The 27,854-nt window shown below is 43.2% G+C and overlaps 1 protein-coding gene across 1 annotated transcript in view; it reads left to right on the top strand.

Moving 5' to 3' along the window:
* Window positions 1–27,854, top strand: part of DPP10 (dipeptidyl peptidase like 10) — a 227,408-nt gene that overhangs the window by 55,282 nt on the left and 144,272 nt on the right. Inside the window, exon 2 of the mRNA XM_075181255.1 lies at window positions 8,611–8,725. Coding sequence (XP_075037356.1) covers window positions 8,611–8,725 — 115 coding nt within the window. The remainder of the gene's footprint in view (window positions 1–8,610; window positions 8,726–27,854) is intronic.

Raw genomic sequence — 27,854 nt, 5'->3', positions numbered from 1 at the left:
CCATTATCTCTCTCCCTCGATCTCTCTCCTCCATTATCTCTCTCTCTCGATCTCTCTCATCCATTATCTCTCTCCGTCGATCTCTCTCATCCGTTATCTCTCTCCCTCGATCTCTCTCATCCATTATCTCTCTCCCTCGATCACTCTCATCCGTTATCTCTCTCCCTCGATCTCTCTCATCCGTTATCTCTCTCCCTCGATCTCTCTCCTCCATTATCTCTCTCATCCATTATTTCTCTCCCTCGATCTCTCTCATCCGTTATCTCTCTCCCTCGATCTCTCTCATCCGTTATCTCTCTCCCTCGATCTCTCTCCTCCATTATCTCTCTCATCCATTATCTCTCTCCCTCAATCTCTCTCATCCGTTATCTCTCTCCCTCGATCTCTCTCATCCGTTATCTCTCTCCCTCGATCTCTCTCATCCGTTATCTCTCTCCCTCGATCTCTCTCATCCGTTATCTCTCTCCCTCGATCTCTCTCCTCCATTATCTCTCTCCCTCGATCTCTCTCCTCCATTATCTCTCTCCCTCGATCTCTCTCATCCGCTATCTCTCTCCCTCGATCTCACTCATCCGTTATCTCTCTCCCTCGATCTCTCTCCTCCATTATCTCTCTCCCTCGATCTCTCTCATCCGTTATCTCTCTCCCTCGATCTCACTCATCCGTTATCTCTCTCCCTCGATCTCTCTCATCCATTATCTTTCTCCCTCGATCTTACTCATCCGTTATCTCTCTCCCTCGATCTCTCTCATCCATTATCTCTCTCCCTCGATCTTACTCATCCATTATCTCTCTCCCTCGATCTCTCTCCTCCGTTATCTCTCTCCCTCGATCACTCTCATCCGTTATCTCTCTCCCTCGATCTCACTCATCCGTTATCTCTCTCCCTCGATCTCTCTCATCCATTATCTCTCTCCCTCGATCTTACTCATCCGTTATCTCTCTCCCTCGATCTCTCTCATCCATTATCTCTCTCCCTCGATCTTACTCATCCGTTATCTCTCTCCCTCGATCTCTCTCATCCATTATCTCTCTCCCTCGATCTCTTTCATCCATTATCTCTCTCTCTCGATCTCTCTCCTCCGTTATCTCTCTCTCTCGATCTCTCTCATCCATTTTCTCTTTCCCTCGATCCCTCTCATCTGTCAGATCCGTCCTAGTATTTTCTGTCGCTCTCTCTCTTACCTTCTCTGGTTAGACCTCCATCCTTTCTGTCTTTCCATTTTAGTAATCTTTAATATTCCTCAGAGTGGTGACGTCTATGCCATAATCAATGTTAAATACATGAAATAATAATAATGAATCAGGTTATACAATGTGTCTTTTATCACATTGCAAAAGATAGAAACTCAGCTTCCGACCCCCTATATGAAATCCCCCCCCTTCATTGCTACATCTCCCCCCACAGGCTGGGTTAATATGGGGCTCTCAGCAATCTATCACATCAATGTCTGACTCCACTGCTCATATCCATCATAGTAACATATTACACATATGGAGATGTCATACAACACGGAACCCTCTAGTAGATTTATACTGTAAATATGAGAATAGGATAATTTATGTTCTTCACATACATAAGGTATACTCTGCATAAAAATATTCACAATCCAAGATGGCGGCTTTGGCGCTGCCCACTGTGCGCACGCGACAGTCCAGAACAAAAATCAGTCCAGTCCTTACTTTACCAATTTTCCCTGTTTAAACGTAAATTAATTTACTGTACTGTCTACGGGTCATGTTCATAGATGTCTGTGCCTACAAAAAGTCTCTTAAATATTATTATCTGAGATATTTTCACTGTTTTGTGAATTATTCATTATTTCAGCTGAAATATTAAATCATTTATTTTTATCTTTGTCAAATAGTGAATTAACTATCAGATGTACAAAAATAAAAATATTTGAAATACTTTACTCATAGAATCACTCAGATTATATGTATAATATTGTAAGAAGCATTTTACTTGTAAATAAATAATATTTCAGCAAATAATTCATATAAACATGTGTTAAATATTATGTTTAATATCTACCCCACACACACTTTCAATGAGAATATTTGTAAACTGCCAAACGTCATTCAGTGGTATATTTACTAAACTGCAGGTTTGAAAAAGTGGAGATGTTGCCTATAGCAACCAATCAGATTCTAGCTGTCATTTTGTAGAATATACTAAATAAATGATAGCTAGAATCTGATTGGCAACATCTCCACTTTTTCAAATCTGCAGTTTAGTAAATATACCCCCAATGTTATAAATAAATTCAAAACCAGTAAAATATGTGTAATAGTTTTGTGTATTTCATTCATAAAGGGGAAGTGAGATTATAAATGTTTTATAAATGTGATTTTTACTTTGACTGATTCTTATATATGGCTGAATACAGAGGTTACATAAAGATAGACTCCGTCTGTTCCTGGTCAGTAAACGTTTCCCTATAGTTATTTGACGGGATGATCCCAGTGTCCCTCGGGCAATTTCCTGCTGGTAGGAAACGCAGAATCTGTTGTTGTTGGCTGGAGAGTGCCGGAAATTTCAAACCAGTTTGATATTTTCATGTTCCGCCTAAATTGAGCCAGGTACAAAACTTTACCCCCAACAGTTAAATTGAAAGAGTTCTCTCAAAATATAACGGTAATATATCGTTGCTGGAAGTGACTTAGATTGCAAAGTGCTTATAGCTATTTATTAATAAACAACAAAATCCTAACATCACAAAACAGTAATAAATATTCTTAACTGCACAATATTAATGTATCCCAGGTTTCGTGAGGGTATAGGAACATTACGGGGTTGATGTAAGGTGGGATGTTAGTGTAACATATCATGAAATGGCTCTGTGCAAACCTATAGAGCGGTACACACATATGATTCTGGTACTTGTGTCTGCCTGAACCCCGAGAGGGGGTACAGAGGAGGGAAGTTGCGTGCACACACTGGCCGAGAACATTAAAGACGTGTTCATGCAAATGCCGCTCATTCAGACCTGCGGAAACACATAAATACACCTGTCAGGAGGTGCGCGGATGATGATGATGAAACTAAGCGCAGTTGATGTGGATGCGGAGGCGACTCGGAATGTCTTATTTTTCTGTGATCTCTTTCTAGTTTACTCCAGTTCTGCACCAGCCCATAAATGTGCGAGATAATATTAAATTGTTGCAGTCATTTTGAGGACATGACAAACACCAGTAACATCCAGGTCTAACAATCGCTGATTAACACCGGTCATTGTATGATGTCCTCACAGCGTGTGTGGCCTTCCAAGATCTCTGTAATAATTAACTCCGAGGTGAATCTCTTCTCCCACTTAACATAAAACTTACGGGTCCTCCTAACGCAGGTTGCTCCCCGGTATGGCTGTCATCAATTCTGAACGTTGCTGTTCAATCATTTTAGAGCTACCATGTAGGTGTCTGTATATTCATCTTCTATGCAGTTCATCAGGATAAAGCCATACTTAATAAGTGGGTCTGCTGGAGATCTGGGTTGGAGAGGGTGTGCGAATCGCGTCATTTTGGCCCTGCCTCCATGACGCAATGTCACAAATGCGTCATTTTACCATGTGCGGCTGTCCAAAATGATGAGTGGAATCGCATCATGGAGGCTTCAAATCTGCCACTTCACTAGGAAGTGGGCAGATGTGGGAGATTGTCCTGCTCTCCCGGGAGTCCGAGAGACCTATCCGGATTTCGGGAGTCTCCCAGACATTCCAGGAGAGTGGGCAAGTATGGGTAAAACCCACGTTTTCTGTCACTATATAGGTATATGAACATATACATAAGCTTTGTAATTGGAGCAATGGAGATATATATTTGCATGAAATGGAATCTTGTTCCCATATTATCCTATAGACAGATGAAATTCTACATATATTTGGAGACTTTTTATGAAGCGTATTTGGGAACGCCTTTGGTATACACCGGTTGTTATTATTATCCTTTATTTATAAAGTACCCCAAGTAGTAGTCAAGCATAGAGAGATGGTTAGGCAGATGGTTGGTACGCCGTTTAAGAATAGGTGAGTATTCAGAGCCTGTTTGAAGGTGCACAGACTAGGGGAGAGTCGGATAGAAGGTGGGAGGTTGTTTCAGTGGAGGGGGCAGCCCGGGAGAAATCTTGTATACAGGAGTGGGACGAGACAACCAGAGTGGAGGAAAGGCGACGGTCATTGGCTGGTCACAGGGCATGGGAGGGACTGTGAATGAAGAGGAGTTAGAACAGGATTCTGTAGGGAAAAGGGAGCCAGTGTAAGGCAAGGTAGAGAGGGAAGACAGAAGTAGAGCCGCGTGAAAGGAAGATTAATCTGGAAGCTGCATTAAGTATAGAATGAAGGAGGGTGAGGTGGGAGTGGGGGAGGCTGGTGAGAAGAAGGTTACAGTAATTAAGATGGGAAATGATAAGTGCATGGATAATGGATTTGGTGGCATCCTGGGAAAGGAAGGGATAGATGCCGGTGATGCTGAGTAGTTGGAAGCGACAAGATTGGGCAAGGGATTGAATGTGAGGAGTAAAGGAGAGGGAGGAGTGAGGGTGACAAACAGGCAGGTGAGTTGGGGAACAGAGGAGATGGTGGTGTTGTTAACAGTTATAGTGAGGTCAAAGTGGGATGAAGATTTGAAGGAGGGAAGACAATGAGTTTGGGCTTGGCTATATCAATTCTGAGAAATCGTGAGGACATCCAGGAAGAGATGGTGGAGAGCCAACGGATACATGAGAGATATGTCATCGGCATATAGGTGATATTGGAGACCAAAGGAAGAAATGAGCTCAACCAGGGAAGAGGTCTACAGAGAAAAGAGCAGAGGGACAACAACAGAGCCCTGTTAGACCCCTACAGGAAGGGTGAAAGGGATGCAGGAGGAGGAGTCAGAAGTGGACAGAGAGAAGGAGGGATTGGAGAGGTATGAGGTGAACCATGCAAGAATGGAGCCAGAGAGACCAAAAGGAAGAAGGGTCTGCAGCAGGACGTCTGCCGCAGAGAGGTCCAGGGGGACGAGCACGGAGAAGCGACCCCTGGATTTGGTCGAGAGAAGATCATTGGTAACTTTAGCCAGGGTGGTTTTAGTGGAGTGGAAGGGGCAGAAGCCGGATTGGAGAGGATCAAAGGGGGTGTAATCCGAAAGGTACCTGCTGAGGCGGTTGCAGTTCTCTTAAATTGTCTGCTTAAATTAAGGTGCCGCATACCAGTCGCTCTCTAGAAGCCTCTAGAAAGGTGCCCAGGAGGAGGAAAACCTCAAGAATGCAAAGACTTTATCGTGACTTCAAAGTCCAACCTCCTACACTAGACATCCGCTCTTCACTAAGTTACATTTTCCTTTTAAAATACAGAACGGCATATCCTCATTTTTGGCTTATATGAATCACCAGGACTGTCTGTATTACATGTGTCCTGAGAGTGAGGGGACACCGGGACTGTCTGTATTACATGTGTCCTGAGAGTGAGGGGACACTGGGACTGTCTGTATTACATGTGTCCTGAAAGTGAGAGGACACCGGGACTGTCTGTATTACATGTGCCCTGAGAGTGAGGGGACAGCGGGACTGTCTGTATTACATGTGTCCTGAGAGTGAGAGGACACCGGGACTGTCTATATTACATGTGCCCTGAGAGTGAGGGGACAGCGGGACTGTCTGTATTACATGTGTCCTGAGAGTGAGAGGACACCGGGACTGTCTGTATTACATGTGCCCTGAGAGTGAGGGGACACCGGGACTGTCTGTATTACATGTGTCCTGAGAGTGAGAGGACACCGGGACTGTCTGTATTACATGTGCCCTGAGAGTGAGGGGACACCGGGACTGTCTGTATTACATGTGTCCTGAGAGTGAGAGGACACCGGGACTCTCTGTATTACATGTGCCCTGAGAGTGAGGGGACACCGGGACTGTATGTATTACATGTGTCCTGAGAGTAAGAGGACACCGGGACTGTCTGTATTACATGTGCCCTGAGAGTGAGAGGACACCGGGACTGTCTGTATTACATGTGCCCTGAGAGTGAGGGGACACCGGGACTGTCTGTATTACATGTGTCCTGAGAGTGAGAGGACACCGGGACTGTCTGTATTACATGTGCCCTGAGAGTGAGGGGACACCGGGACTGTCTGTATTACATGTGTCCTGAGAGTGAGAGGACACCGGGACTCTCTGTATTACATGTGCCCTGAGAGTGAGGGGACACCGGGACTGTATGTATTACATGTGTCCTGAGAGTAAGAGGACACCGGGACTGTCTGTATTACATGTGCCCTGAGAGTGAGGGGACACCGGGACTGTCTGTATTACATGTGCCCTGAGAGTGAGGGGATAGCGGGACTGTCTGTATTACATGTGTCCTGATAGTGAGGGGACTCCGGGACTGTCTGTATTACATGTATCCTGAGAGTGAGGGGACACCGGGACTGTCTGTATTACATGTATCTTGAGAGTGAGAGGACACCGGGACTGTCTGTATTACATGTGTCCTGAGAGTGAGGGGACACCGGGACTGTCTGTATTACATGTGTACTGAGAGTGAGGGGACACCGGGACTGTCTGTATTACATATGTCCTGAGAGTGAGGGGACACTGGGACTGTCTGTATTACATGTGTCCTGAGAGTGAGGGGACACTGGGACTGTCTGTATTACATGTGTGTCGCTGTTGTTTATTTAAAGTATTTTGTTGCATTACTGGAACTGCACCTAGAAATTTTATTTTCTGTCAAAATTCAACAGAAAGCTGCAAAATACGTCCCATTAAAAAGTGTGGCACAAGGTCTGGTTTCCATGACTGTTGAGCAATAAAATAAATCCATTTATTGATAGAAAAATGCTCCTTCTCTGAGCTCTTTTATAAGATCCCGCATAATAAAAATAAATTTTTCCGATAGAACTAGACACCCTCCTGTGTGACCCTTACCCTTACTAGTTGCCCAGCCTTCCATCAGGCAGAGTAAAGTATTGCACCTCCTCATTGACTGTGTCATATTCTGAATATTTGGACATCTTCCATCTGAAGAACAACAACTGTTAATCTTAGCAGCATGAAGTGAGCGATTACGAGCCAGAGGCCAATTACATTTCAGGTCACGTCTCGTGTGAAATCAGATCATTTTAAAATGCATGAATAACCGGCTGCAAATTAATGACTGGCTGAATTAGTGTGATCCATTTATTGATTAACTGTTATTTTATTCCTCTTGTGCTCTAAGGGCCTGAAACACTTTACAAATCATTGCTGACTGCCCAGGAGTGAATGGGTTACCAGAGCATTAAATTTAATATATATGGGAAAATGTATGGTCAAGTACAAGGATACGGAATGAGCGGTGTACAGGAGTATGATCGTGCAGGCACAGTACACATGTACCTGTGTATGTAGCGTAGGTGGCTAAAACTAACACCAATGTAATTAATGTATGTTCTATGACCCCATCCTTATTATGGCACCTTTCACCTGTTCTCACCTGCACTGTGTAATATAGATACATGCAGAGCCATGTACCCCTCATCCTCCCTTCTGATCCCTGAAATAGTATATAGGACCTGCTCTCTATCAGGGAAAACTCTACACTAATCTCCTGGTGTTACAGATAGAGGAGGAAGAGGCTGTGAGGGGTCTTGTTCCATTATGCCGCCCTGCTAGCACACTTTGTTTATTAATATAACTGTTAATTTTGATATAAAATTTGAAGATGGATCAATTAGTTTGTTTTAATATGACCCAGATGAGCGCTTATGTAATATTTTGATTGTATTCCTTTATGTTTTTCTCATTATTCACTGATTACGTGTATGCTTGCCTTAATACTTACTGATTCATATAGGAAAGTGTAGATCCAGACAGAGAGGCTCCCAAACATCCTGACACACATACACACATACACACATACACACATACACACATACACACATACATACACACACACACACACACACACACACACACACACACACACACACACACATACACACATACACACACACACATACATACACACATACACACACATACACACACATACACATACATACACACATACACACATACATACACACACATACACATACACATACACACACACTTACACACATACACACACACACATACACACATACATACACACCCACACACCCACACACACACATATACATACACACATACATACATACATACACACACACACACACATACACCTACCTGCATACACACATACATACACACATACACACACACACACACACACACACACACACACACACACACACACACATACACACATACACACACATACACACATACACATACACACACATACATACACACATACACACACATACACACACATACACACATACATACACACATACACACACACACACATACACACATACACACATACATACACACATACACCTACCTGCATACACACATACACACACATACACACATACACATACACACATACACCTACCTGCATACACACATACACACACATACACACACATACACACATACACACATACACACATACACATACACACATACACACATACACATACACACATACACCTACCTGCATACAGTACTAAGACTCACCAGCGTGTTTGTTCTGTGTCTAGGAGATGGGAAGCAGCAGCCCCCCTCAGCGGAACTGGAAAGGAATCGCTATTGCATTATTGGTTATTCTGGTGGTCTGTTCCCTAATCACAATGTCTGTAATATTGCTAACTCCAGGTGAGTGACCTCTGATTTACCTGTCTATTAAACTATTTATCATTACCTGTATTATTATTATAATGCAGGTAATGAATTATAATAATGCATATATTATATATTGCATATAATGCATATATTATTATAATGCAGGTAATGCATTATAATGTAAAACTGAACTCATTGTCTTTCCTCTGCCCAGACTCCCATCCCACGATGACCTCTCTATTGTCGTTAACAACACCACCATCTCCTCTGTCACCCAACTTCGCTGCCTGGGTCTCACCCTTGACTCCTCTCTCTCTTTTGCCCCCCACATTCATTCCCTTGCCCAAGCCTGCCGCTTCCAACTACGCAACATCGCCCGCATCCGTCCTTTTCTCTCTCAGGATGCCACCAAAACTGTCATACACGCACTCATCATCTCCCGCCTCGATTATTGTAACCTCCTCCTCACTGGCCTCCCCCACTCCCGTCTCTCCCCCCTCCGCTCTATACTCAATGCGGCCGCAAGACTCATCTTCCTCTCACGCCGCTCCTCCTCTGCCTCCTCTCTCTGCCTTGCCTTACACTGGCTCCCCTTCCCCTACAGAATCCTTTTCAAACTCCTCCCCACCACTTACAAGGCTCTCTCCAACTCTACTGCCCCTTATATCTCTAGCCTCCTCTCCATTCACACTCCTGCCCGCTCCCTGCGCTCGGCCAGTGACCGCCGCCTCTCCTCCACTCTGATCACCTCTTCCCATTCCAGAATCCAAGACTTTTCCCGTGCAGCCCCCTTCTCTGGAACGACCTCCCTCGTTCCATCCGTCTCTCTCCTACTCTGTGCTCCTTCAAACGTGCACTCAAAACTCACCTCTTCCTCAAAGCCTACCAACCATCTACTTAACCCCCATCTCCTCCCTTTCTTAATCCTCCCTTTTCCTCCTCTTGCCTCTTATGCCTGGTCTGTTTACCCTCCCTTAGGATGTAAGCTCGTATGAGCAGGGTCCCCTCCCCTCCTGTCTCCATACCTGTTCTTCCGCTCCGTCTTTACTGCATATGACTGCCCGGAGTTTCTGAAGTATTGGTACTTTTTGTTCATTGTTCTGTATGGTTTCACCCTGTATAGTCTACTGTTAGTACTGTGTGCGGCGCTGCGGATACCTTGTGGCGCCTAACAAATAAATGATAATAATAATAATAATGTGAAATATCAAGATATTTGCCTTTCAAAATGGTGACTATATGCCAATATGCCAGAATAGTGACTGCATGTGAATAATCCACGATAGTGACTGTGCGCCAATCTGCAATAATAATGAGGACGCACCGTTCTGCTTGTTACCATGCTTGCCAGGATAACATGTTCACATTAATGTAGGATTATATAAAACATTACAAGGGACAGATTTACTGCTTATTTTGAACAAATAGGTTTTGCTGTTATATTTTGCCCTGTATTTATCACCTGTCCGGTAACATTTTCTGGTCCCTGGTCCCCCCGAACACCCATTGTATTGTAGAAAACAGAGAAGATATCTGTGACATTTCCTTTGCGTACACACAGATGTAAGAGCCATGATCTCCTGGTCGCGGTGATCGGAGGCTGCCGCACTATGTGGCCGATTTGTGACATTTCTGTCTCTACTTTTGTCTTGTGACTTTTTCCTACTATATCTCAATATGACACCTAACTGTCCTATCCATGCGCACATGTATCTAATGGGTTCTAAGTCTCTGCACTTTTCAATTTCATAAGATCTTTTTTGTGACCTGCTGACAGAATTGTTACTGAATTTTGGTTCCTATTTATCACTCACCGAAATGCAAATCATCAATTTTTATAGCCACTTATCACGTACCCACTGATCAACTAGCATCCCGAAATCCTTCTCCATTAATTATTCTCCCAACACAGCCCCAATCTGAAGGTAGCGTGAGGATCCAGTCTCCTGCATACTTAGGTGTACAGTCTATCCACTGATAACGACTTCCTTTCTAATATTGTGTAGGTTCCCCTCACGTCACCCAAAAAATCCCTGACCCGTGGAGGTATGGCCTCCACAAGACCTCTGAAGGTGTCCTGTGGTATCTGGCACTCTAGTGGCAGATTCTTTAAGTCCTGTAATCTGTGAGGTGGGGCCTCCATGGCTCAGACTTGTTTTTCCAGCACATCCCACAGATGCTCTATTGGATTGAGATCTGGAGAAATTAAGGCCAATCAACACCTTGAGCTCTTTGTCATGTTACTAAAACCATTCCTGCAGTGTGACAGGGCGCATTATCCTGCTGAAAGAGACCATCAGGGAATACCGCTGCTATAAAGGGGTGTACTTGGTCTGCAGCAATGTTTAGGTAGGTGGTACGTGTCAAGGTAACATCCACATGAATGCCAGGACCCAAGGTTTCCCAGCAGAACATTGCCCAGAGCATCACACTGCCTCCGCCGGCTGCCTTCTTCCCATAGTGCCTTCTTCCGCACACGCACCTGACCATCCACATGATGTAAAAGAGACTGTGATTCATCAGACCAGACCAGACTACTTTCTTTCATCGCTCCATGGTCTGGTTCTGGTGCTTACATGCCCATAGTAGGAGCTGCGATGCTCTGTGTGTTCTGACACCTTTATATCATACCCAGCATTAACTTTTTCAGCAATTTTTGCTACAGTAGCTCTTCTGTGGGATTGGACCAGACGGGGTAGCCTTCACTCCGTATTGGAGATGCTCTGACCCAGCCGTTTAGTTATCACAATTTTTCCCTTGTCAAAGTCGCTCAGATTCTTACACTTGTCCATTTTTCCTGCTTCCAACACATCAACTTCAAGAACCGACTGATCAATTGCTGCCTAATATATCCCACCCCTTGATAGCTGCCATAATAATGAGATAATCAATGTTATTCAATACACTTGGAATCCATGCCTCAATGGGTCAGAGCTATTTTGGCGGCACAAGGAGGACCTACACAATATTAGGCAGGTGGTTGTAATGTTGTGGCTTATCAGTGTACTTATCACTGTGTTCTACCATTTCTCTGCCACCTGGTCCTTGCTCTGTCACCCACCCATGTTAATGCTGCTGAAACAGCCATGACCCCCCTTCTGGTGTCTCTCACCCCCCCTTCTTGTGTCTCTCATCCCCCCCTTCCAGTGTCTCTCACCCCCCCTTCTGGTATCTCTCACACACCCCCTTCTTGTGTCTCTCATCCCCCCCTTCCAGTGTCTCTCACCCCCCCTTCTGTTTCCCGTTACAAGGCAGCGCCGCTTTAAATTTAAGCTGTGAAGACGCCAAACTCCCGCGAGTTGAAGAAACCGGGGTATGATACATTTACCCCTTAGTCTCCATGAAAATGGCCACCTCCATAGTCATCAATACATGAACATAGGACACAATTTCTGAACTGTGTCATCATGCCACAGATGGAGAAGCCAACCACGTCTTGTACTGGCTCAGCATCAGGGAGAATGCCAGACTCTTCAGGGAGTGAGGGATATCACCCCTAGTTCAGGGAGTCTCCATGACATTCAGGGAGAGTTGGCAAGTATGGAATATATTTGTCTGAATTTACCCCCTTTGTTATATGAGTCTGTGGCTTCTTGGGTGACTCGTTGCTCTGTTTATATAAGTCTGCTGAAGTCTGGGTTTTGGGGAGAGTTTTATAAACTTTATGAGCCAATAATTTAAATGTGACTTTCAGATCTGTCATTATCAGTCACCAAGCCAATAGTATGAGTATTACTACTGAGCTGAGGCAGCTGAGTGACACTGGAGGTAAGGGGCCACTATGAGGGGACCTGTGCTAACGTGACCCAGCTCACTGATTCACGCGTGTGCAGTGGACCTGGGGCCCCGGACCTGCACTTATAGTTCCACTTTATAGAAAAAATATTAGCAAAAAATATAGAAAAAAATAAATAATAAAAATATTTTATTAATATTAACATATAAAAAATGCTTTATTTAAATAAGCAAAGCAATCTTCTCCTGATATCCCTGGAGACAGGGGGGAACCTTCTGGAGGTGTTGGTTGGGGAATCGCTGCTGAGGCTACCACAAGCATTAGTGCAGTCATCACCCTTGATATACAGGGAGAAGCCAGAAATAGGACTTTCTTCCTATAATAAATAAACCTCATAATTCGGGAACATTATGCTTCTGCAGATCTGCATAAAAGTCCTTCTCATGACACAATTTACAGGATGCAATCAGGATGCTTTAACACTGACACAACTCTTAGGAGACCTTCCCAACATGAACTTCTACAGATGCTCAATTAAACAGCATAATAGCCGTGATTCCTGCTCTCCGCTGGGATGTCGCTCAATTCAGCAACTTCAATTCAAAAGCCTGAGCAATAATTTAAACAATGTTTAGGGAAACAAGTGCATTATTTACATTGAGTCCATTGAGTTGAATATAGTGTGAATATTGGAGCCATTATCTCACCAGATTGCAGAGTCGTTACTGAACATCCGCTAAAAATCTTATTAATAAAAGCATTTCCCAGTCAATGATCAGCAGAGACGTCGTAAACTCCTAAAAATCAAAATATCACTGAAAGAAACCAGCGCAAAAGTAAATGATAAAAGAGATCAGAGATTAACCCCTTCCTAATATATATCAGCAGGTCAGAGATTAACCCCTTCCTAATATGTATCAGCAGGTCAGAGATTAACCCCTTCCTAATATATATCAGCAGGTCAGAGATTAACCCCTTCCTAATATGTATCAGCAGGTCAGAGATTAACCCCTTCCTAATATATATCAGCAGGTCAGAGATTAACCCCTTCCTAATATGTATCAGCAGGTCAGAGATTAACCCCTTCCTAATATATATCAGCAGGTCCGAGATTAACCCCTTCCTAATATGTATCAGCAGGTCAGAGATTAACCCCTTCCTAATATATATCAGCAGGTCAGAGATTAACCCCTTCCTAATATATTAGCAGGTCAGAGATTAACCCCTTCCTAATATACACTATATGGACAAAAGTATTTGGACACTTGACCATTACACCAACAGGGACTGTAATGACATTATATACAAATACTTTAATATGGATTTGGGCCCCTTTTGCAGTGATAACAGCTTCCACTCTTCTTGGAAGGCTCCACAAGATGCTGGAGTGTTTCTGTGGGAATTTGTGCCCATACATTCTGTAGAGCATTTCAGAGGTCAGACACTGATGTTGGACGAGAAGGTCTGGCTCACAATCTCTGTTCCAGTTCATCCCAAAGGTGTTCTATGGGGTTGAGGTCAGGGCTCTGTGTGGCCAGTCAAGTTCTACCACACCAAACTCATCAAACCATGTCTTTGTAGTCCTTGCTTTGTGCACTGGGGCACAGTCATGTTGGAATAGAAAAGGGCCTTCCCCAAACTATTGCCACAAAGTTGGAAGCATAACATTGTCCAAAATGACTTGGTATGCTGAAGCATTAAGATTGCCCTTCACTGGAGATAAGGGGCTTAGCCCAAACCCTGAAAAACAGCCCCATACCATTATCCCTCCTCCACCAAACTTCACAGTTGGCATAATGCAGTCAGGCAGGTAACGTTCTTCCGGCATCCGCCAAACCCAGACTCGCCCATCTGACTTTCAATCAGAGAAGTGTGATTCATCACTCCACAGAACACGTTTCCACTGCTCCACAGTCCAGTGTCAGTGTGCTTTACACCACTCCATCCGACGCTGGGCATTGGTCTTGGTGATGTGAGGCTGCATGCAGCTGCTCGGCCATGGAAACCCATCCATTAACCTCCGGCCACACAGTATTTGTGCTTACATTAATGCCAGTGAAAGTTCAGAACTCTTCAGCTGAGGAATCAGCAGAGCGTTGGCGACTTTTACGCACCATGCGCCCAAGCAGTCGTTGACCCCGCTCCGTGATTTTACGTGGTCTTCTGCTTTGTGGCTGAGTTGTTGTTGTTCCTAAACACTTCCACTTTCTAATGATATCACTTACAGTTGACCATGTAATATCCAGCAGGGATGAAATTTCACGAACCGTCTTATTACAAAGGTGGCATCTATCACAGTACCACACATCCTATCACAGTACCACACATCCTATCACAGTATCACACATCCTATCACAGTACCACACATCCTATCACAGTATCACACATCCTATCACAGTATCACACATCCTATCACAGTACCACACATCCTATCACAGTATCACACATCCTATCGCAGTATCACACATCCTATCGCAGTATCACACATCCTATCACAGTATCACACATCCTATCACAGTACCACACATCCTATCGCAGTATCACACATCCTATCACAGTATCACACATCCTATCACAGTACCACACATCCTATCACAGTACAACACATCCTATCACAGTATCACACATCCTATCACAGTATCACACATCCTATCACAGTACCACACATCCTATCACAGTACCACACATCCTATCACAGTATCACACATCCTATCACAGTATCACACATCCTATCACAGTATCACACATCCTATCGCAGTATCACACATCCTATCACAGTATCACACATCCTATCACAGTATCACACATACTATCACAGTACCACACATCCTATCACAGTACCACACATCCTATCACAGTACAACACATCCTATCACAGAACCACACATCCTATCACAGTACAACACATCCTATCACAGTATCAAACATCCTATCACAGTACAACACATCCTATCACAGTACCACACATCCTATCACAGTACCACACATCCTATCACAGTACCACACATCCTATCACAGTATCACACATCCTATCACAGTATCACACATCCTATCACAGTATCACACATCCTATCACAGTGTCACACATCCTATCACAGTATCACACATCCTATCACAGTACCACACATCCTATCACAGTACCACACATCCTATCACAGTACCACACATCCTATCACAGTACCGCACATCCTATCACAGTACCGCACATCCTATCACAGTACCGCACATCCTATCACAGTACCGCACATCCTATCACAGTACCGCACATCCTATCACAGTACCGCACATCCTATCACAGTACCGCACATCCTATCACAGTACCGCACATCCTATCACAGTACCGCACATCCTATCACAGTACCGCACATCCTATCACAGTACCGCACATCCTATCACAGTACCGCACATCCTATCACAGTACCGCACATCCTATCACAGTATCACACATCCTATCACAGTATCACACATCCTATCACAGTACCACACATCCTATCACAGTATCACACATCCTATCACAGTACCACACATCCTATCACAGAACCACACATCCTATCACAGTACAACACATCCTATCACAGTATCAAACATCCTATCACAGTACAACACATCCTATCACAGTACCGCACATCCTATCACAGTACCGCACATCCTATCACAGTACCGCACATCCTATCACAGTACCGCACATCCTATCACAGTACCGCACATCCTATCACAGTACCGCACATCCTATCACAGTACCGCACATCCTATCACAGTACCGCACATCCTATCACAGTACCGCACATCCTATCACAGTACCGCACATCCTATCACAGTACCGCACATCCTATCACAGTACCGCACATCCTATCACAGTACCGCACATCCTATCACAGTACCGCACATCCTATCACAGTACCGCACATCCTATCACAGTACCGCACATCCTATCACAGTACCGCACATCCTATCACAGTACCGCACATCCTATCACAGTACCGCACATCCTATCACAGTACCGCACATCCTATCACAGTACCGCACATCCTATCACAGTACCGCACATCCTATCACAGTACCGCACATCCTATCACAGTACCCCACATCCTATCACAGTACCACACATCCTATCACAGTACCACACATCCTATCACAGTATCACACATCCTATCACAGTACCACACATCCTATCACAGTACCACACATCCTATCACAGTACCACACATCCTATCACAGTACCACACATCCTATCACAGTACCACACATCCTATCACAGTATCACACATCCTATCACAGTGTCACACATCCTATCACAGTGTCACACATCCTATCACAGTACCACACATCCTATCACAGTATCACACATCCTATCACAGTACCCCACATCCTATCACAGTACCACACATCCTATCACAGTACCCCACATCCTATCACAGTACCACACATCCTATCACAGTACCACACATCCTATCACAGTACCACACATCCTATCACAGCTCCACACATCCTATCACAGTACTACACATCCTATCACAGTATCACACATCCTATCACAGTACCGCACATCCTATCACAGTACCACACATCCTATCACAGTGCCACACATCCTATCACAGTACCACACATCCTATCACAGTATCACACATCCTATCACAGTATCACACATCCTATCACAGTATCACACATCCTATTACAGTACCACACATCCTATCACAGTACCGCACATCCTATCACAGTACCACACATCCTATCACAGTACCACACATCCTATCACAGTATCACCCATCCTATCACAGTATCACACATCCTATCACAGTATCACACATCCTATCACAGTACCACACATCCTATCACAGTATCACACATCCTATCACAGTACCACACATCCTATCACAGTACCACACATCCTATCACAGTACCACACATCCTATCACAGTATCACACATCCTATCACAGTACCACACATCCTATCACAGTACCACACATCCTATCACAGTATCACACATCCTATCACAGTATCACACATCCTATCACAGTACCGCACATCCTATCACAGTACCGCACATCCTATCACAGTACCGCACATCCTATCACAGTACCACACATCCTATCACAGTACCACACATCCTATCACAGTACCACACATCCTATCACAGTACCACACATCCTATCACAGTACCACACATCCTATCACAGTACCACACATCCTATCACAGTACCACACATCCTATCACAGTGTCACACATCCTATCACAGTATCACACATCCTATCACAGTATCACACATCCTATCACAGTATCACACATCCTATCACAGTGTCACACATCCTATCACAGTACCACACATCCTATCACAGTACCACCCATCCTATCACAGTACCACACATCCTATCACAGTACCACACATCCTATCACAGTACCACACATCCTATCACAGTGTCACACATCCTATCACAGTACCACACATCCTATCACAGTATCACACATCCTATCACAGTACAACGCTGGAAGTCACTGAGCTCTTCAGAATGACGAATTTTGCACAAATGTTTGCAAATGGAGACTGCATGGCTGGTGCTGGATGTTATACACCTCTGGCAACGGGTCTGGTTGAAACACCTTAAGACAATAATTTAACAGGTGTGGCCAAATACTTTTGTTCATATATTGTATATTGTGTTCATATATCAGCAGGTCAGAGATTAACCCCTTTCTCAAAGAACCCAATAGATGAGCGAATAATACCCCCTTTCCAAGAGTGTATTAAATGTTGTTATGCTTTTCTGATCTGCAAATTGTGTATTTTTATCACCTAAACGTCTATTTATTGAAAGGGGGCTAAACCATCTCAGGATGAAATTAGCCAGGGTTTCCATATGAAAAAATGCTCTATTATTAAAATAAAGCAGGGTGTCTGTTTTTTTGAATTATTATTTTTTTGCATTTTTTTTATTTTATTTTTATTTTTAAACTTTAATATTTTGTATTTGTAGAATATGGAACTGGAAGCCCAACTCCAGGCTTCTAGCTCCAGCTCGCATGTCACCTCAAGCATGTGCAGGGGGTCCCAGGACCGGCTTGGGACGTCTCCTCTTAGTATCCTCTCCAGCTAGTATCTCCGGGGGCATCGCTCAGCTGCCCCAATGACGTTTTTGTGATAAATTGGGTGTTATTTTGTTTTATACCTGCGATAAGCAGCAAAAGGAAGTCTGGTCATAGGGGGACCCTTGATAAATATACCCCCATACCTGACCTTTCTGTAGTATTCAGTTATAACCTCTCATTGTCAATATAAAAATGAGAAAAACATGAAAGCCCGTGATCACGATGGCTTAGAGGGACAGATCTGAATATCTGTCTATTATACCTTTGTGCAAAAAAACCATTATAATTGATAAGTTGTGACATCCTCCATACACTATAAATACTGCTGGAGCACCTGTTACCAGACATGTCAATCACACACTACTGTAGATTGTATTCTGAGTGGGCTTATTACGGTTTGATTGAAGCTCCTCTCGCAGCACAGGTAATACGCTCCATCTGTACACAGCGCACGCAGCATATAACTCTACAGGCTGTGCATTGTACACAGCGGTGATGACATTATGCTTTACCTCTGCAATGTAACTGAAGTAGTATTTTCTTACATAGCCTGCAGGTGTCACTGTTGTCAGTGCTATTCATGACAGGGTCTTAGTCAGTGACTAAAACCTCACAGACATAAATATCCACAAGCAATATATTAAATAAAAGGATCACCGACAGCCATGAGTGTACAGTAACTTTCAGTTACATTTAATTGAACATATATATTATATACTGGTCATATTTCAGCACAAACATGAGAGAATTAAAAGAAAAAAACAACAAAAAATGATGGTCACATAATTGTCACAAAAAAGATGTTATAAGGACTGAAGAGCGGGGAGAGAGGTGATTCCCACAACCATGGATGTGGTATTAGATATTCAGAAAGACTATTCCTGTGAGATTGCTGCGACCATCTCTAACCTGGGATCACTGGGCCGGACACCTGTAGGTAACTAACCTGAATATTCATAGGATTATTTTTAATCTTCTGCAGAACATTCCCAATTACTTTTCTTGCCCTGAATTGCCATGAAGTAGCTTCCAGCAAAGAGTCGGAGAGCCAGGGATTTGCCGTCACTGCGCTGAGAAGACTGAGGCTAAAAGATAACGAGAGGGAAAATACATTAACAACCCGAAATAAATTCCAATAAGGGATCAAACCTTCTAATGTTGTACGGATGATATTATCTGTGGGGGAGGCCGGGACCTCTGTATTGTGAAGTCCCTGTGTATTCAGATGTTGGAGCTATATTTCAGCTTCTTCTTATTCCACAACACTTTCAGAGGATTTTATTTATGTGTATCAGTCCCCTGTTGAGCTTACAATCTAATTTCTCTATCTCAGACACACACACACCTGGGCCAATCCAGAACCAATTAACTAATGTGTCTATGGACCTAGGAGGAAACTGTCACGAACAAATGGGGAATATATAAAATATAGCAGTGCTTAAATATCTTTTATTATTATCAGTTATTTATATAACCCCAAGTTATAATAGACATACACCTGTCCTGTAATCATCTCAGCACCTCGGCCGCGTTATATATATAACTGCCAAGCTGATCGTAGTGTTATCTGGTGACCGTTGTTTGGGGATCTTCCACGCCAAATGAACCAAGGGGTCTATTTATTAATGTGATTTATTCCTTATTGCAGCTTATTGTGGTGAAAAATAATGATCTTTCTCCTCAATTTATAAATAAAATATCCCTGGGAAGCTGAGTATCGCTCTGTATTGGTGATACTGGCCCAGAAAAGTAAGGGTTAACCTACCGCTTGGCGGTGCCGGTCCGATAACAGAACAAGTTTAGCTGCAGTACATGATTGTAACACTTGGGGGGGGTATCACTGGATATACCTGGAGTGACCCCTGGATGTATAGTGCGGGAGCCCCTGTATCACCAGCTATCACTCCTTCATACTGTGGGAAATCAGACAGCCAATATTAATCAACACTGAGACCCGGCATAGAAATGAATTAGAATTGAATCTATCAGAACTAAAATAAAATCTCTAACAGACGACGCGTTTCACTGTAATCTCCTGTAGTTTTCTCAGAAGTTAATGGATAGAACCAAACCTAGTAATGTATTTAAACATAAATTAAATACATTACACATTATATAAGCAATCAGTGCACATTGATAATTGATGGTATAATTAACCCTTTGGGTATCTCTCATTTGTGATATGCCATAATATATACAGCGGGTTCAGTATGATTCACACCTCTCTCCATCTCATTAGCTTAATATTTGAAAATCTGCTAATTGATTATATTTAAAATTATTTTTGTGTTCTAGATAAGAACGTGTTGGTGTTGTGTGATTCTTTTACATTCCTAATAACATTACGGACTACCATCTACATGTTACATCTACATCTAACACACAGCCGCCAGCAGCTACACTGTAGTAAATATAGAACAGAGCTGCTCTTACATTTGATACCAAATTTGTACCACTAATATTTCATTTAAAACTTACAATATTATTCTGTAGAATTTATTTTCCCACATGTAAAACAATCCACTGTCTTAGATCTTAGTGGTGTGGTCAGTATTGTTCTTAATCATTTAAAACAAAAACTGGAGGCAAAGGAGTTTTAAAACTTTTTTAAGAATGACTCATATTTTCCTTGCATTAAATAGTTTAATGTGGGTTTTATTTAAAAATATAATAATTTCTATTAATAATGTCTCTAACTTTATGTGATGTGTAATTATGTTTAGTGATAAGCGAGATGGATCTCTCTTTCTTAGGGGTTCTGCAGAACAACAGTGATTCCTTTTCATTTTGCTCACTTGGTTGAATGCAATTGTTAATAATTCATTAGTGGACCCTCCTATTGTGACTGATTGGACCATATATATAGACTGTCTGCTGACGATTCCTGTGGGGCCCAGTACTAATTATCTGCACGGGCCGCCTAGTCTGTCCGGGCCCCTCACAACTATACCAGCCGTACCCCGTGGGGGTGACCCTGGACACAAGTGACTCAGAAATTTGTAGACACAAACAAAACCTGGTAGAGACAGAAAGGCAAACTAGCATGTTTATAGGAGAACATATAAATAATTAGACCAATGGGTCATAGTCTCTCCAAATCCAGTACATTGCGGTACCCGTATGTGACAGCATGTAGTGAAAGTTATGGAGACATTTCAAAAATCTAAATAATATAACATAAGCCTCAGAGCCCAGCAAAAACCAAATGGGGCCCTTGGTGGGATAGCAGTTTGGGAACTCTCTCTTCCGATCACCAAGTCTTCATGAACTAAACCTTACAGTGTTATCAACATATACATATTAATATACACATTATATCAGTAGTGTCCATCCATGATGTTACAAGCAGTACCCATATATGATCGTACCAGCAGTGCCCCTATATAAGTTTGAGAACTGTTCCCCAGTATGGTCAGCAGTGCCCATATATATGACTTTACCCAGCAATGCCAATATCATGAATTTATCCAGCAATGCAATGCAATGCTCCAGCCCCCCTACCCTATTATATGCACCGCCCACCATCCCTATACTGATATATGTGCGCCCCTTTCCCCATAAACATGCTCTACTTCACTTACCTTGTTGCCCGGCTGCCTGTCTTCTGCCCCCCTCCGTAATGCAGCGGCTCCCAGTCACTGATGGACTGGGCGCATGGGGCACAGTGATAACAACACTGCGCCGTGTGCTTTCAGCCTCCCAGTGCATGGGAGCCGCTGCATCGCAGAGACAAAGGGGCCAGTCAGTCAAACTAAGGGGCCCGGACAGTCCAGGGGCCCCAGACAGATGGAGAGGTCTCTCCGGGCCCCTCACAGCTGTACCGGCCATAACCCCTGATGGCGGCCCCTGGCCACAGGCTAGTATCACATTTTTTTCTATAACTGAGAGGGTAATATGCAGGAAACTGTGATACTGAGAAGTGAATGTTAGATTAAATTTTATGGAACACAATCTGTAATCAAATTAATGTTCCCATCCCAAAGAAAAATCAGCTGTGTGAAATATGGTCCATTCCAAATATAATGTTCCTCTAAAAAGGCTCAAGTTAAAATTGGCAAAACTAGGCCTGAGTCGGGTCCCCATGGCTGTACCAAGTGGAACAGATGTAAACTCCACATCCATAGAATCCTGGAGGCTAAATAGAGGACAGTGGCAGTTTTATGCTTTAAATTAAAAACAATGTATAAACTGCAGAGTGTTGATATCTCTCTTTTATTGGAACCAAACCTCCTTCACATGTTCAGACTATTACTGTAATTGAATGAATAAATTACACACGGATACCAATGTAAATTTGGCAAAATGTCACAGTTTTTATTTAAACAAAAATGGTGGCGGAGAGAGCAATGTGAGCTTACAACTGATAGCAGAACCAGACAGTAATAGGTCAGACTCATTACACCAGTGGACCCAGGATACAATCCTTTACAATTGACCGGTGCTAAGTCTGGCGTCAGTTAGGTTAATAGATCCTCCACACACAACAGGACCAAGAGTCAGGTTACATGGAAGAGGCAGTGACCTGCGGACAGTCAGCAGTAGCACCGTATGAATTAGTCGCTGACTGCGATGCTTTCCCGCCTACTGTGTCTCATCTGTAAGAGGTCCGACAGGAATGCAATTAAACAGGTACTTCTGACGGGCGGGAGGGAGGTATTCGGTGCAGCAAACAATGAGACCCAGCATCCGCTGGGGGGAGAATCTTTAGGGAAGCCTAGGACCCTCCCTGTGGATCTTATTGGCTGGGAATGCAGGAGACTTAACCCTGAATTGGTAAGTGAATGACACGCGCAAAAACACGAGTTTAAGTGCATTCGGCTTTATGGCCTCTCTTGTCATTACTGTTGTCAATGTGGTGACAGGTTATTGGCAGGTTATAGGCTGTAAAATAGGGATCGGATATTGTGGTGGGTATTGGTAGATCATTGACTGTAAAATAGGGATCGGATATTGTGGTGGGTATTGGTAGATTATAGGCTGTTAGACAGGGATCAGATAATGACTATAAGACTTGAATGGCTAATTTACGTGTAAAGGAGATTTACACCTTCAACTAACGTTAAGTTTTTGTGTCATAATGCAGCTATTACATCTATTCCTAGTCTCTCCTGTACCCTTCAGCCATGTCTATATATAACCAGCTAGTTATTTATTTTCATTGTCCTGATGTAGAACACAAATCTGCTCCCGGGATATATCCAATGTAGAGAGCACAGCGGGGCTGTGTCATATCCAAGTTCAACAAAAATAAACAGCTCTACTTTATGACAGAACAGACATGACTGAAAAGTACAGAGGAGCCAGAAAGGTAAAACACATTGTTTAGTTGAAGGGACATGTACAAGACAGTATATTAAAGTCACCTGAAGGTTTCTTGTTATGGTGACACAGATGTTTATAGGTCACTGAACTGGCTGCGTCTTTGCCACCATCTAAATGTGGTAATTGTGTGTAGTTTTTATTATATTTCAGGTTTGCAGATCCTTCCTGGGTCATTAGTGCACAATGGATATTATTATAATAATATCTTGTGAGAAATGTTCTTCGATTAGGGGATCAGTGATATCACTTGTATCTTATCTTCTGCCACTATCAACTAGCTGCTCGGCCAAGCTATATACATGCAGCTCTTCTCCTGCCTCCTCCTAATGAGTACGATACATTTAACAACCAATCAGGAATAATGCATTATGGAGTCAGCCAATGAGAGAGGACATAGCTATCCATCTTATTTTATATAAACTTTATTTATGTCAAATATTTTAGAGGAGTATTTTTGGTGCCTGCTTCCCATATACTTAAACACCTTCAAATGCAACATAACAATGAGCAATGATTGGTTCACATCAAACACAGCAAATAACCCATAAAACTCCATTTCTGTTTCTTTAGCTATGAATGAGCTGATTGCAGGTCCACCTTCCACAGCCAATTCCCCAGTACTCCCACAGCTTTGGACACCATGATTGGTGCTCAGGTGCTGTATCTACAGAGCAGGAGGGTAACAAAGGAACAGGATAGTAACAGAGTAGAAGGATGGTAACAGAGGAGCAGGATAGTAACGGAAGAGCAGGATGGTAACGGAAGAGCAGGATAGTAATAGAGGAGCAGGATAGTAACAGAGGAGCAGGATAGTAACAGAGGAGTAGGATAGTAACGGAAGAGCAGGAGAGTAACGGAAGAGCAGGATAGTAATAGAGGAGCAGGATAGTAACAGAGGAGCAGGATAGTAACAGAGGAGTAGGATAGTAACAGAGGAGCAGGATAGTAACGGAAGAGCAGGAGGGTAACAGAGGAGGAGACCTTTGGACAGGCCAATGTGAGGGTGTTCCTAGCAGCGGTGCTGGTGTCCTGTGGGCCTTGTTTTGTCTTTGTTTTTTGCAGCTTAATAAATTGTCTAATGCCTCTGTTCCCATGGACGTCTGTGGGGACAGCTGTGAGCTCTGGTAATTAGTTTACAGAGGAGAAATCTTTGGATTCTCTGCTGTTAACCCTTTGTTAAACATTCACCTTTTGCCGGCATTTTGGCCAGTTGGATGGGGGGTGGGGAGGTATTCTTTGTGGTTACAGCAGATATGCAGCAGCTTTTATGACTTTCTTACATAACTCATCAAATCTCATCACGAAGAACATAATGGTCTCTAATGAGCTGAAACGTGAGCATGTTCCCTTCAACACGCAGACACTTAATTCATGGAGAGCCCAAGGATTGCTCACCACAAACGTTCCCATTCTGCCTTGGAAACAGGAACATGTTCCTGCGTCTCGGAGAACCTGCCAGGAATGTGAATGAGGCCGTAGGGACCACTCTCAGCTTCTACCTGCAAAGTCACTTCTCACTTCAAGATGGTGATTCCTGTTAATTAATCCCCTGGAGATTCAGCGACTATTTCCAGCATGTGTCAATAGGCAATGAGCAAAATGTGCTGTTTAAGGTAAAACGCCGGAGAGCTCATGAATGTTTCATATCTCTGCTGTAAGAGCAGCAGCTGGTGCAGTGATGTGACCCCAAAGAGCAGCCTTTCATTATAGGAAGAAATAAAGAGATATTGTAATAAATGCCAGGGACACAGAAACAATGCAACAGCCCCACGATCCTACAGAGGGGTTACACATTACTCAGAATGTGCAGATGATATTACAGGGGATCCGCTTCTGTGTGTCTGAGACTCTCTGTTGCTTTCCAATATCCTGAATCATTTACTCTCTAAACCTGTGAAACTAGAAGACGCTTCTCCACGTGCTGCTCGGCCACAGAATCTGATGATCTTCACTCTAGAAGACAAGGAGCAAATTTACTTCTCGGGAGCTGAGAATTGTAATATTTGTTTCAACATTTTTGTTGCTTATTGATAATTATTCAACAAACGGCGGGGGGGGGGGGGGGGTCCCTGGGATGGGGGTCAATCATGATATAATATCCAGTGTCACATTCTCTGTGTTCGTATATCTTTTTAATGTTTTATGTATAAATAAGGATCCCTCATGGTCAGTCTGTGTAACTACCCACAATCATCATTTCATTCTCTTACTATAAGAGTTATATTTGGGAAAGTGAATGTCTCCTGGAAGTGACTGTTTATTCTGTATTCCGGCTTTCCCTGTACCTAGTATACGTGTGTTTCAGCCATGTCTATGTATCATCTTACAGTACGGAGCTTCCAAACTAACATCTTTTCAATTACAGTTTTAGATGTTAATGGATTTGTACACCTATTTTTTTTATTTACAATAAGTACTTTTATTAATTTGTTGGTCAGATACATTCTCAAGTATAGTGTATCTGACATGTCCCTGAACTTTGCCAGGATCCTCTCCCATGCCGTTCACAGGGCAGATGTAATGCGAGTACAAGGGCCACAGGGCTTCATCATTCTCCTGGTGTCAACGGTTAGAATTGTACAGCGCAAATCCTTTGTCTCAGTTTCTCCATATCTGTTACTTTTAGATCATTTATGTTTCTGATGAAACTATAATTATTAAGAGATGGTGGAATTAGGAATAAAAATGGATTATTTGGGAATTTGAATCATTTATCAGCACAAAAAACTCAAACTAAACAAAAAGGCTCCAACTCTGAAGCTTTTCCTCAGTCAGTTGTATTGTGTGCGACTCTCATCCTCTCACCCCACAATCTGCCCCTTGATCCCATCCACTCTGGTAAAACCATCTCTCAATCCAACCTCGCTCCCCAACTACCGTCCATCTCCGTCCTCTCCTCACAGATACTTTACCCTTGTTCCTTCCTCTCACTCCCTGTCTCTGTGTCTGACCTCCACCTCTCCTTCTATCTCATAATTATATCTTTGGGAGACTTCTCCCTTGGATCTGCCTCCCCCATGTATCAGACTCCCTCCCAGTCTTGCTGAAAACCCACTGGGCCAACTCAACATCAAACAACTCACCCACTCCTGCCGGGGCACACATACCAGGCTGTCCCAAACTCCAACCTAGGCCACACCTGCTTCCCAACTGTTCCTAATCCACACTAGATTGTAAGCTCTCAGGAACAGAGTCCTCCCCACCCATTTTATGTCCACAATTATCTCTTTACTACGTTGTGTGGCCAGTGCTGAGCATCTCTGTGGCGCTTTACAAATAAATTATAGTAATTAGCTACAAGTGAATAACAATTCCTGATTACATAAGAATTCGCCCCTTGTTTTGCACGTCTTATTACAGCTGTCAGTCTCTACCAGTATCGCACATTTGGATCCTGCAATATTCGCCCATTATTCTTTGCAGTAAATCCCATCAAGTTAGTTGGAGATTAGTTGTAAACTGCACATTTCAAATAATTCCACAGTTTCTCGAGGGGATTATGGTCTGGGCTTCATTGGGTCACTCTGGTACATTGATTTTTTGTGTGTTTAAGCCACTCCAATACAACGATTGCTGGATGCTTTGGGTAATAGTCCTCTGATTATAAGTCTTGTCTGACGTCCTTGGTCTCTGACAGATTGAAGCAAGTTTGGCTCTAGGATCTGTCTATATCTTGCTCCATCCTATCTGCCCTCTTTGTTGACAAGTTTTCCTGTCCTTGAAGCACAGAAGAAGCCACATAACATGATGCCCCCAGCACCGGCTTCCTGTAACTGTAATGTGGTGCATGATGCACAATGTTACTCTTATGCCAAATATAGTATCTAACATGGAGCCATAAGATACGTTCTGGTCTGAGTATTCCATTTAATCCTACGGGTGTGGCGGTCTCCAGTCTGCATTCTGAAAACTGTAGATGAGATTACAATGGGGTTATATTTCCACCCTCATAAATAATTTGTATTTAATTATTTACAATAAATACATTGTTTACAAAGGAGGGAAGTTCCCCCACAGT

Source organism: Mixophyes fleayi, chromosome 7 (genome assembly GCF_038048845.1).
Source record: "Mixophyes fleayi isolate aMixFle1 chromosome 7, aMixFle1.hap1, whole genome shotgun sequence".
NCBI lineage: Eukaryota > Metazoa > Chordata > Amphibia > Anura > Limnodynastidae > Mixophyes > Mixophyes fleayi.
This window is presented reverse-complemented; position numbering and strand designations above follow the sequence as displayed.